The 14,252-nt window shown below is 32.2% G+C and overlaps 1 protein-coding gene across 1 annotated transcript in view; it reads right to left on the bottom strand.

Moving 5' to 3' along the window:
- Positions 1–13,957, bottom strand: part of LOC111050589 (maternal embryonic leucine zipper kinase) — a 32,637-nt gene extending 18,680 nt beyond the window's left edge. The window contains exons 1-6 of the mRNA XM_039420053.1: positions 13,787–13,957; positions 12,525–12,675; positions 10,407–10,516; positions 3,231–3,384; positions 2,648–2,754; positions 1,151–1,318 (exon numbers count right to left, since the gene is read on the bottom strand). Of these exons, the coding sequence (XP_039275987.1) occupies positions 1,151–1,318; positions 2,648–2,754; positions 3,231–3,384; positions 10,407–10,516; positions 12,525–12,675; positions 13,787–13,933 (837 nt within the window). The 5' untranslated portion in view covers positions 13,934–13,957. The remainder of the gene's footprint in view (positions 1–1,150; positions 1,319–2,647; positions 2,755–3,230; positions 3,385–10,406; positions 10,517–12,524; positions 12,676–13,786) is intronic.
- Between the last annotated feature and the right edge of the window lie 295 nt (positions 13,958–14,252).

The raw sequence follows: 14,252 nt of genomic DNA, 5'->3' as shown, positions 1-14,252 counted from the left end.
GCAAATGCTCACGTTTTTTAAAGATTTTTCATCAGCTGATTCGCTTTTGTAGCCTTACTTTGTTTTTATAGCTCACGGAAGCGCTAAATATGCAAGTAGGGTGCACCGCTTGTGTTTGCGTCGTCTGCTCTGTTTTCTATTTATGAATAGAGTTTTAGGTTAGTTGAGTTTAGAATTTTGAAATAATAGCGTGAAAAAATGTCATCTCTATAATAATCTTCAGCATTTCTTATAATATCAATAGCCTTCTTATAATCGTCTACACTCTCATCTTCTTAAATGCCTATTTCCTATTTTGTGATGGCTATCTTTATAACAGGTAGCTTTTGTATATATTCTTTTGTAGGAATAATGGTGATATCATATCATGGTTGAATCTAAAAAGAGTTTTATAGTTCACAACTATTGGTTGTAATCGTATCTGGTATAGTTAGTTCCCTCTTCCTCATACGAATTGGTTGAGCCATTTTACTATGAGCAAAGGGTGATAAGCTGCTCTAGACTAGACTCACCTTTTTTGAAGCATTTGCTTCAAAAGTTGAGCAAATGCTCTAGTTTATTCATACAATTTTGAGCAAAAGCTTTTACTTTTGAGCAAATGCTCAAACTATTTTTTTGATGAGCATGAGCAAAAGGGGTTTGCTCACGTTTATTCATAGAAAATGAAGCAAATGCTCCATATTTTAGAAGTATGAGCAAATGCTCAACTTTATTCATATGGCCCAATATGTAGGTAGGCAGTGATTGCTATCTTTATATCAGGTAGCTAGCTATCTTTTGTATTTATTCTTTTGTAGGAATAATGGTGATATAATATAATATCATGGTTGAATTTAAAAAGAGTTTTATAGTTCACAACTATTGGTTGTGATCGTATCTGGTATAGTTAGTTCCCTCTTCCTCATACGAATTGGTTGAGCCATTTTACTATGAGCAAAAGGTGATAAGCTGCTCTAGACTAGACTCACCTTTTTTGAAGCATTTGATTCAAACGTTTAGCAAATGCTCAAACTATTTTTTTGATGAGCATGAGAAAAAGGTTTTGCTCACGTTTATTCATAGAAAATGAAGCAAATGCTCCATATTTCATAAGTATAAGCAAATGCTCAATTTTATTCATATGGCCCATTGGGTCGAATAAGTTACTCACATTGAATAGAGAATTGAAGGCTACTGGCTCATAGAAGCCATGTGTCACCCATCGGTCCTGAAGCAACTCATCTACTTTGATTCGTTTCTTTCTGTCAATTTCCAACATTCGCTTCAGCAGATTTTTGCTTCCAGATGAGAGCCAGCTTGGCTCTTCATAGTGACCATTCTGCAGAAAAAATGTATTATTAATAAAATTAATTAATAAATATTGAGTAAATTGGCTGACTCAGGTCTGGAGTCAGAGATTTCAGGGTACAACTGAGAGCTTTCAGCTTTCAGAGCAGATTTCAACTTGACATAACGACTATTTTTAGGCAGCTGGGACCAACGACTTCAGGTGACCCTGGAAAAACAGGAGTGGCCCGATAAAAATATATTGGACACCCAGGGATCAAACCCAATAAACACACTCCAGTTATACAGAGTTGAGCAGTGAGGTATGTATAATAATAAATGTATGGCTCTTTACAAAGTCAGAGTATTTTATCAAATATTATAGTCAAAGATATTTGGCCTACTTTTATTAAAGTTTTAATATCCTATATATTCGACTCGTGTAGGACTATCACATTCTTTGATGAAAGATGCCCTTCTTGACCACCAAAGATCTTTGATCATATAAATTTGATAAAATGACCCTCTAATAGGACACTAAAGGTCTTATTACACTAGGACACGGTAAGACACCAGTGGTGAATGTGTGTAATAGCAACAATTCAGTTCAATGCCCTGCGATAATTATTCTCATGCACTAATGGTTTGCCAGATCTGGAGCTCCTAGTGTAGTGAGCGCCATAAGAATCTATGCCCCATGACTCATTAGAAAACTAGGTGTCTCACTGCGGTGTCCCAAATTCAAATTCAATTTATTCACAGCCAACAATACAAATTTGTAATAAGGAATATCGACAAACTAGTTGATAGATAGTTGATATCACAGTCATGTATACAAAGAACTGAAACTTAACATACTTAAAATAAGAATTCACACATTACAATAGGCTAGCAAGTATGCTCATTATGCAGTTTTCTACACAGCCAGTATATATACAATTATATTTCCAGGAATTCAAATAATATTAGGATTAAGTTTCATCCTGCCTGGTTTAATAAGGACCTAAATAGCCGGATCATTGAATTAAATTTAACTAATATTAAATATCAATACAATAACAACTTGGATAAGAAAATGAGAACAAAACAAGTATAGACTTATAAGAAATTAATTAATCCTGATAAGTAAGAATCAGCAGAATTATTGTATAATACAAATAATATAAGGAAGTATAAAAGAGAAAGAAAATATGGTAGAATGACAAATAAAGAAAAGAAGAAGAGTACTTAAATTCACATTTTTACTTTCAACACATTTCAATTTAATTGAAAATGACAAAATATCAAAGATAGCCTAGAAAATATTGTCTTCATGTGATCTTTGTAAAAACTCAAGTAAATGAATTGTAGAAATTGGAATTAAAAAATAAATGATACTTACAGAGATCTTTTCATACAATGTTTTTATGTTATCGGCATCGAAAGGGAGGAATCCACATAACAGAGCATATAAAAGAACTCCCATACTCCATACGTCCACTTCGGATCCTGAAAAATACCAATGAAAGTCAAGAAGTAGTAATGAAAATATTTATTGTAATACAGTAATAATATTATATTTAATACAGAAAAATGATTGTATTGCTAATTCCACTCAACTTAGAATTACAGTACAATACTAATGTTTCATGTTAAAACGAACACACCTTCAACTGAAACTACATCAAGTGGAATACTGTAATATGGATATAGTTCAGTCACAAGAGAATTCTTGAAATTGTAGTTTTATAATAGATGTTGTTAGATAGAATAATTCAATTAAAAAAGTTTTATGCGTGCAATCAATAATTCAGTTTTCTGAATTACTAAAAAAATCTTATACACTTTCAATGTTACTATCCTGTTGAATCCTCGAAAAGGACGAAGGAGTGAGAGTGAACAGAGTGATGCTCTGGCATCACTTCTTAGCATGGCGACAAGATTTCCATTTCTCTATTCTATTATCAAACCAGCTGCAAACTAACCTAAATATTCCTCGGATTTGATGAGCTCTGGGGCGGCGTAAGTAGGAGAGCCACAAGATGTGTTCAAGTGACACTGCAGTCCACCTGAGGGTCTTGCACACAGGCCAAAGTCTATCAATTTCAACGTTTGGTCCTTATCAAGAAGGACATTTTCCTGAGAAAGAATTGAAAAGTCACCAAATTAATAATGATTACACTTATGATGCAGACGACATGTACGGATAACTTACAGTACAATATATAGCTCATAGATCAATCAATCATAGTTTTCACAAAAGTAATGGGAGCTTCAAGTATTTCCTATGTAATTGAGTTTGTCAAATAACTATACGTTAACCTCAATTTGGCTTGACTTACAAATTTTGAAACATGTACGCTAGTCCACATTTCATACAGATAAATTTAAAGAATACAAGTTAGGCCAGGCAATGAATATTCAAGAAAGGATATAGAAGGAAAAGTTTGGAAGACAATTTTTCACCCCGCAGTTCTGTTCAGGGTAGTAAGGAGGTAAACATATCAAAAGTCCCTACCTACCCCACAAGGAAATTATGTAAGCTTTAATTTTGTATAGAATAGTCATGTCCGTTACATGCTTATTTTTCGAGTTATATACGAGAAACCAAAAAATTGTACCTATGAACCACCCCAACCCCTTAGCACAGAGGGTAGGAGTGGGGACTTTTGATATGTTCACCTCCTAATCACCTCAAACAGTACTGCGAGGTCGAAAATTGTCTTTCAAACTTTTTCCTCTATAACCTCGTTGACTGGTCAACGTCTTAAAGTTGGTGAAACGTCCTAATTAGATTGAAAGAAATCTTTTATCTACACAGAGAAATGAAGTTACAATGAGGTAATCACATGAGGTATCACCTCACAGTAGGGATATAAGTTAATATAAATATATAAATATTATATTCCTAAATCAAAGTAAATATAACCAAATAACAGGGATGCTTCCTATTCAAATTCAACAAATGCTGATGTTATACCGTTGCCGTGCTACCAATTTTTCCTTAAACGGTTGGAATAGCATATAACACCTATCACACTAAGGAAAGTTGTCGGCTCCAATAAAATAGATACTTGATAAACTGTGAATGGATCTATTGCTTATGAATGAGAAATACAGTTTTCAGAGCAAATTAACTTATAATCTTCAGATGAAAATTTTGGCAAAAACACAGAAATATAAAACGAACAATAACTTACAAGCCTAATGATTTCAGAGTTATTACGAACTAAAAAAATACTTATCTAGTTTACAGTTGAAACACAGTGGCTATTGGCTTTACTATACAAACAGCAAATTATGCACAAAAATTTATATAAAATTCAATCTAAAACATTAATAAATTCATTTAAACAGACAATAACTCAGAGCACAAAATTATACAAGCAACAGCCAGCCATATATTCAGAAGAAGCTCGAACAGGAAAAAAAACACAAGTTGCCAGTCACGAAAGACAACGCCCTATTCAATATCGATCTTTACAGACACGTCAACACAAAATTATAACTTATAAGTTTAGAATTCACATTCTACATCTGTTCTCAATAAAACTTTATTTTGAAAATGTTATTTTAAATTTTTATACATATATTCTATTTAAATAAACTATTTATTTAATAATTTGTTAACCCTACCTCGGTGACATTATGGAACAATGCAACAAACATTTACGATAATAAATTCTCCGTCAAAAAATTTGTCCGTCTATTGATAACTCTGACATTTACTATAAAGTTCCATAGATCTCGAATTGAAGATTTGATTCCAATGTGAGAAGAAAAATGTAATATTACAAATACCCCCCTCTTGACATAAAAAAATTTTACTGTTTGAAAATTCAAAGAAAAAATTTACATTGACCCTAATGAAAATTGTTGAAATTTAAATTTGAGAACAGTAACAATTTTTTCTAGAAAAACAATACATGTCATCCAAAAATATTGAAAATTATTATAAAAATTCATCAATAGCGTTTGTTATATGTTTCCAAACAATATCTCAAAATATAGAATAACAATAGGTATTACTTTTGATTTAGCTTTATAATTTAAAGAAAAATATCTCAACAGAAAGTTTAATATGTAAAGAATAGTTTTTTGAAATTGCACATAAATTTAATAGATAGAAAAATTTAATTTTTATTGCATAAAAAAAATTATTATGTTGAATAAAAAAAATTATTATTATTTATTTTTTAAATGAATTGATGAATTGTTACATTTAATTTTCACATAAAATTTCAATAAATCAAAAAATGTTCATTTCTTTCACTATTGACGCGGTTGATTTTATTGATGCACATTTTGGAAAACAGTCCGTTAAGGCACTCAGTATGATTTTCAGTTAAGTGTGACTCCAATGTGATGACGTTAAGTGTTGGGCTGATCTGGATGCACGTAGTGTTGGGCTGATACTTGTAGTCGACTGCTGCATACCAAACTCGATACAGGTGACATCTCAATTAGCATTGCTTCATGTTTGTAGTAGACGGCTGCATTCCAAACTTGATACCGGTGACATCTCAGTTAGCATTGCTTCATGTTTGTAGTAGACGGCTGCATTCCAAATTCAATACAGAGTCACATAAATTTTGTATCATATTTGTAATTATACAATGTACATTTCAGGCTTGAAATGACAATGTAATTTGTTTTTTGGAAAAGAGATAGACGCTGCATACAGGATTAATTTAGGTGAGGATTAATTTAGGTAAGGTTTGGTTTTTTTTTGATATTTTCAGCTTTCAAGGTTTAGAGTTCTGCATACAGGAATAATTTAGGAGAGGATTTTTTGAATTAATTCTTTCATGATACTGTGACTGTTCTTCTGAATTCAAAGTTGTGAATGTGAACATGGATGGCAATTACCTCCAGGTAATGCAGTAGTGTTGAAGTTTGAGATACAGAGTCAGCAATAAGCATTGGCATTGCTATTGGCGTATGCTTTGGTGTCGGCTTTGGCATCGGCGTTAATATTGGCATTGGCGCAGGCATTGGCATTGGCATTGGCGCAGGCATTGACATCAGCACAGGCATCGGCGTTGATTTTGGTGTTGGCATCAGCATTGGCGCAGGCATTGACATCAGCACAGGCATCAGCGTTGATTTTGGCATCAGCATTGGCGCAGGCATTGGCGTAGCTATTGGCATTGATTTTTGTTGTTGGCATTGGCGCAGATTTTGGCATTGGCGTAGCTATTGGCATTGATTTTTGTTGTTGGCATTGGCGCAAATTTTGACATTGACGTAGCTATTGGCATTGGCGCAGGCATTGGCATTGATTTTTGTTGTTGGCATCAGCATTGGCGCAGATTTTTGGCATTGGCGTAGCTATTGGCATTTGCGCAGGCATCGGCATTGATTTTTGTTGTTGGCATCAGCATTGGCGCAGATTTTTGGCATTGGCGTAGCTATTGGCATCGGCGCAGGCATCGGCGTAGATTTTGGCGTAGTTATTTGTGTTGACATTAGCGTAGTTATTGGTGTAGGCCGCAGCGTAGATTTAGGCGTAGATATTGGCGTAGTTATGTCACACTAGTTTGAAAATCACCCAAATGTTCTTAACACTCTTCATGGCGTTCACTTGTTACTGATTTCGAGATTCACATGATAACTATTTCAATGTTAATGTCTGTGCTGTACCTGTTGTCTTAAAATGCTTATAAACTAAGAAGAAAAACTTGATTAGGCTATCAATACAATCTAATACACATAAAAATTATTTTAAGTATCTATGAAATGGAAATTTGTTAACATCTTATTATACAGTCAGCAATACATAAATTGTGAAATATGGACATATCAATGATAAATTTAAAAAAAAAATCATTCATTTTCATCTATTCACTGTTCAAATATCAAAATTTTAATCCATTCTTCAAAATAGAAATATAATTTCATAACACCCTGTATCATTATCAAAATTGTAAAAAACAAACATCATAACAACACAACAAAAATTTAATTTCAATACATATTTCAATAATTTCAGACATTTGGTTTTCTATTCAATCATTTCATAATATATTTGCATTTCATTATTATTTAATATAACATTTCATTTATAGCATGTTCATTTCACATTTATGATTTATCATTCAGGGTTTCAAAATTATTTAGTTTTAATTTTGTTCAAAAATTGTATAAAAAGCAAATTATCTAATATTGTTAATCATCGTTTGTTGGATACTACAGTTTATTTCGACTCTTCAATGTTCTAAACACAAACTACATTTCATGACAAAACTTTACTATCAAACATTAAACAAGAAATCATTCAAAACATCAATAATATTTTGCTTCAAAGGCAAACAATATTCATCAGTAATCATCATTTTGCATCTATGGCAATCAACATTATTAATCAACACAAAAAATATTATCTCATTACTGCCTCTCTAAGTCATAACCTCTGTTATTCCTTCTTTAGGCAATAATGGGTTTCCATCTCAAAAAACAATCACATACCAGCAAAATTCTAATCAACAAACCCCACTAAAAATTCTACATACACTCCAGCATCCATTTCAAACGATAATCAATCATATCAAAATTTATAGAACAAACAGTTTTAAAATTTAAAAAAAATCAATTACAAAACACTTATTTCAATTAATAATATAACAAAACGTTTTAAATTAAACCAATTATTTTTTTAAAATAATTTAAAATTTAAAGACTGTATAATAAGTATAAACATTTCAAGATTATGATACAAAGATGATCAAGATGAAATACTGGGTAAATAAGTTCCCTAAAAAATACAAACAAGAGAAAAAGAAAACTGGGTAAATAAATTCCCTAAAACAATACACACAAAATTGATACACTTCACATAAGTGATACATGATGAAAAAATATATCACAAGCAAACAATTATTTACACAACAATGGATAGATTTTAGAAAAGTTAAGTTTTATCAACAATTAAAGATTAGGAAAATAAGCTACTATTTCAACTTCTAATATTATTTCAAAAAAAAATACAAATTTAAATGACTATGGACAAGATTGGTTAAGATATGCATCATAGAAGAAATTTACTGAATATTACACAAAGACAGGAAAGAATCGAAAATTGAAAATATCAAGGGCCAAGAAAAATAGGCTATAGGAAAGAAAAAAGATACAATTATGGACTCTTACCATACGTAGTATTTACGGTCATTGCTATTCTGAATCCCGGCATGACACAGGATTCCTAATCATTGTGTGCTGGGGAATACCCTTTCATCATGTGATTCACTGTCATAATCTTGTAAATAAGCAACTTGAAACAACCTTTGAATACTAATACATCAATGGAAACTTTGCGTTTTGTTTTCTTCAATAGCATGATTTTATTCATGGGTTCATTTGTTTTAACAAAGCAATTTTGCTCACAAAAGTCAATCATGCTCACTTGAGAATGCATTGCATACACCTTTTCAATTCTCAGTTGAAAGTTGAACTCATCAACTTGACTCAAAGCAACATTCATTTTGTTCACATTGTTCCTAACCTCCACAGAAACCTGTCTCATGTAATCATTCATTTTATTTACTGTTTTCCTAACTTTCGATGTAGTAATCTGATCCATAGAAACATTCAATTTGTTTACTGTTTTCCTAACCTTCAATGTAGCAATAGTACTTTCTTGATAGTTGACTTTCAATGAAGACAACTCCCTACCTACTTCTTTACTCAATTCTACACTTTCACTATGGTTGACTTTTTCAACAACAGTAACTAGGCCTACATTGTCAGAAACTTGAATGAGTTGATCTTGTAACTTAACACTACTATCATCCTGCTTCAATTTGTTTTCATCTTCATGATTATCTTTCACTGTTTCAGCAAATTCTTGCTTCATATCATCAAACCTAACATTAAACTTAGCATTTTGCTCATCAAATCTAGCATTTAACTCATCAAACCTAGCATTTTGCTCTTGTTTAAAATTATCAAACAGTTGTGTTAAGGCAGCTATTAACTCATCATCATTTTTAATATTTTTCATATTGTATGCCATTTTGTAATATGCACTGATTCATTAAAACTTGATCTCTCTTGAACCGACTTCCCACTCAGCAACAAACCATTCATAACCTATCAAGATATCTATCCACTAATAATTTCTATAACCAGGGATTTCATGGTGTACCATTTGGAACATATTTATTTTGTAATTCTGTCCCACAACAGGGGTAACATTTGGAACAAATGTGGTGATTCAGTCCCACACCAGGGCGTACCATTTGCCGTGCTACCAATTTTTCCTTAAACGGTTGGAATAGCATATAACACCTATCACACTAAGGAAAGTTGTCGGCTCCAATAAAATAGATACTTGATAAACTGTGAATGGATCTATTGCTTATGAATGAGAAATCCAGTTTTCAGAGCAAATTAACTTATAATCTTCAGATGAAAATTTTGGCAAAAACACAGAAATATAAAACGAACAATAACTTACAAGCCTAATGATTTCAGAGTTATTACGAACTAAAAAAATACTTATCTAGTTTACAGTTGAAACACAGTGGCTATTGGCTTTACTATACAAACAGCAAATTATGCACAAAAATTTATATAAAATTCAATCTAAAACATTAATAAATTCATTTAAACAGACAATAACTCAGAGCACAAAATTATACAAGCAACAGCCAGCCATATATTCAGAAGAAGCTCGAACAGGAAAAAAAACACAAGTTGCCAGTCACGAAAGACAACGCCCTATTCAATATCGATCTTTACAGACACGTCAACACAAAATTATAACTTATAAGTTTAGAATTCACATTCTACATCTGTTCTCAATAAAACTTTATTTTGAAAATGTTATTTTAAATTTTTATACATATATTCTATTTAAATAAACTATTTATTTAATAATTTGTTAACCCTACCTCGGTGACATTATGGAACAATGCAACAAACATTTACGATAATAAATTCTCCGTCAAAAAATTTGTCCATCTATTGATAACTCTGACATTTACTATAAAGTTCCATAGATCTCGAATTGAAGATTTGATTCCAATGTGAGAAGAAAAATGTAATATTACACCGTGAATCTTACCTGAGTGATACTAATAATTTGTAGAAAGTTCGATGATTATTCTATAACATTGATAAATTATTTATATAATTAAATCCTAATTTGAAAATTATCTTACCGGTTTCAGGTCTCTATGAGCATATCCCTTGCTGTGTGCGTATGCTACTGCAGACAGGATTTGCCTGAAGAACAGTCGGGATTGCATCTCACTCAGCTTCTTCTTCAGAACTAGGATTTGAATAAGAAATAATTGAAATTAGATAAAAAACCATGGTTCAAACAATATATTTTATGCTCAACAATAGCAATGCCAAGAAAAGCTGCTAGTTACAAACGTTTTAACTTACAGTACTGTTTTGTATCACAAATAACGTTTTTCAAAATATCTTATATATCACTCTTATTATGCCACATCTCAATGGACAATTTTCTGCAACAGGTACAGTGAAAAAAGAAAATAATGATACTGTTCTCAAGGTACAGTAGAAATGAGTTAGCATTACTCAGCAATTCTTCCAATTTCTTACAACTTGTCCACTATATGAGGGTCATTCAATAAGTAACGAGACAAATTACTAGTTTTCAAAAATGGCTAAATTGATCCATATGAAACTTTCAGGACATGAAGTTGGCAACCTTGCGATGACATCTGATCATTTGGTCTATGGTGTTTCGCAAACGTAATCGCAAATTGACTCAGTTAACAATGGCGAGTCCATTTGAGAGTTACACCATGGAAGAACATGGTGCCGTGATCAGATTTGACTGTCTGGCTCATAGTGGTGGATTCATGTTTCATCACACACACGTTACAATTCTTTTGAAAAAAACATTCTCCTTCAGTCTCATACAGAGTTTTCAACTGATGACGAATTTGAAGCCGGCTTTCTTTGTGAGTGTCCGTTAGTTGTCTAGGCACCCATCTTGCAAGAATTTTGTTGTACTGCAGCTTGTTGTGAATAATTTTATGGACAGTTCCAACACTCGCGTTTAATTTTTCACTAATTAATTCAACCGTGATACGCCTATTGCCCTAAATGAACGAATAAATTCGAGATTCGAGAGAGGAAGTCCTATCTTTGACTGGTCGTCCACTGCGTTGATTGTCACAAACTTTTGTACGGCCACTTTGAAACTGTTCTACCAATTTGTAAACGTTTGAACAATTCAAACAATGGTCTCCGTACACGTTTAACATTATTTTGTGGATTTTACTACCTTTCCCACCTTCTGCGACAGAAAATCTGATCACAGCACGTTGTTCTTCCATGGTGCAATTCTCAAGCGGACTCGCCATTGTTAACTGAGTCAATTTGCAACTATGTTTACGAAATACGGTGGAACAACTGATCAGATTTTATCACAAGATTGCCAACTTCATGTCCTGAAAGTTTCATATGAATCAATTTAGCCGTTTTTGAAAATTAGTAATTTGTCTCGTTACTTATTGAATGACCCTCGTACATATTTATGGACTGCAATTAATAACATGGCAAACCATACATCACTATATAAATAAGCAGAATGAGTTAATTAATAAGTTGAATCACTTTTCAATTTTTAAAAATAAAAGCATTTTCTAATAGTTTCCATCTTCAAATTGATCAATGATTTCTCCTGTTCATATTTTGTCCAATTCGTTGAGTTGTTATTTTATTATGAATGTAATCTCTATAAAGGAAAAATGAAATCTAATATGAACATTATCATCACATCACTTCCAACCTTGAAAAAGTATTATGATTGCATCGTCCACTAAGATAAAATGGTAAAGCTTGTAGAACAAAATTCTGAAGCTGTGAAATCTCTTATTGATAAGTTTAATTGATATCTCTTTGGATTGTGATTTTAATTTCACTATGGTGGAGTATTTATACTCCGTACAAAATTACTTTTGATTTGAAGGATTATGCAGCGCAGAGAAATGGAGGGAGATCAGCCAATTACAGTGATAGATAGTCATAGGTAGAAGCGCAGTTGCCAATTTGTCGATTAGACTCAGTTGACTGAATTCTTTCAGAGAGGAAACTTCGTAAGTTTAACATGAGCGCTTGAATACTTACTATAAATAACGCTGGCCGGTTCAGATTGGTATCATCAGCGCCGTTGTATCCCTACCGCTGTATGCCTTCTCTGCTGCGCATGTCAAAAGTGATTTTGTACGGAGTATAGCCTGACTACCGTACAGATTTTGGTTGAAATTGAGATACGTGTAAATGTGAAAAATAATACTTACCAATATGATCGAACAATTCTCCACCAGAGCAGTACTCCATAACGATGAAAAAGTGAGTTGGAGTTTCAATCACTTCGTACAGTTTGCTAATATGATGGTGTGAGAGTGCTTTAAGTGCTTCCAACTCCGTTTTCACTCTGTGCAAGTCTTTCTACAAAGAAAAAGAATAGAATTTTACTTGAAGCAAAAAGCAGTGATATTTAAGACTAAATACGGTATACACTATACAGTGCCATTGCTTTGCATCATATCAAAATATTGGACTATTCTCCATGTAACAAGCAAAATACCTACTTCAAGGCATGATGTGGTATCGAAATCATACAATAATTTATATGCAGTATTCATCGATAATACTGCATAATTATCGATATTTTTTTCAAAGTTTGGAATTTTCCAACTATTTGTAATTAATTTAATTCAACTAAAAAGTATTTTTCAATTTAAAAATGATTTTTGTGTGTATTGAATTGTAAATTAAGTGTGTAATTGAAGAATTTTAAAGTCACACATAATCTAGCTACATTTGGACTGTTGTATAAATTAGAATTGGAACCGTTTTGGGCTTATACGCCTGTGGTACTTTTCTGTAAGTTGTGTAATTCTGAATGATTAAATAAATAATAATAAAACATTTTAAAATAACACATAATCATATTAAAATGATTAAGAATGAAAAAGCAGGCTTAACCATTCTTATTTCATTCCCGAATTTCGATTAAATTAGTCAAAAAATGTTATATTCCATCAGAACTTTCCAAGCCACATATTTTTGAACCCAAAATAATGTCCAAGAAATTTGGAATTTAAAGTGTCAACCTTGCAATGAATGAAATTTATTCAAACACACACACTATAGGTAGAGAGGTCCACGTTATAATGGCAGTATTTGATTAGCATTAGTGTTGCAATCCTTCGACAAAGCAGATTTCGCTATCCTTTGCAACGTTTCCAAATCGTGTTTTAACAATGTAGAAATATATAATTAATTAACAAAATATTTTATCTCAATCATGACAATTAATTATTTTAAACAAGAATATCGCATTAAATCTACCGGTATCAGCTGTTTTATAGAAGGTTGCAGAGAATTAGAGCAACGCTGTTCTCCTATCTTTCTCCACTGCTGCTATTATAACGTGGACCTCACTGTAGTAATTAGTTCAAGTAGCAGATTTAACTTAGTTTATGATGATGGTTCTAGTAAATTGATGACGGTTGAAGCAACTAAAACATCATGTGATTCAATCTGCATTACTTACTCCCAAATGAAGTTTTTCCATTATTTTGATGGCAACCTTTTCTCCAGTTGAAATATGAGTTGCAAGTTTCACCTTGGCAAACCCTCCAGTTCCAATAGTTCTCTCAATTTCATAGCGATTTTTTAATGCTCTATATTGCTGCACCATCTTGCCTGTAATTAATATTGAATTAATATTGTAGGATGAATAATGAATGAAATTTCAATATATTTTATTATGCAGGTTACTGTCTATTGAAGGCAGTATGTGAAACGCCTTTATCTACTTTCAAATATGACAGAATCTAAAATCAAACATCTAGCCTGGGCTATAGTGTATTTTGATTGTGAGCAGCTAAAATAATCAATACAAGAATGTTAAAGTAGACTGGATAGTACAGAAAATTACTATCTTTTAGAACAGTCTAATAAGGGACTATGGAACTGTAAAAATGGTCTTCATTCCCTCTTCTCTTCCTATATAATAT

This window comes from Nilaparvata lugens, chromosome 2 (assembly GCF_014356525.2).
Source record: "Nilaparvata lugens isolate BPH chromosome 2, ASM1435652v1, whole genome shotgun sequence".
In the NCBI taxonomy this organism is placed as follows: Eukaryota; Metazoa; Arthropoda; class Insecta; order Hemiptera; family Delphacidae; genus Nilaparvata; species Nilaparvata lugens.
Note: the sequence above shows the minus strand (reverse complement) of the source record. Positions and strands in the feature narration are given on the sequence as shown.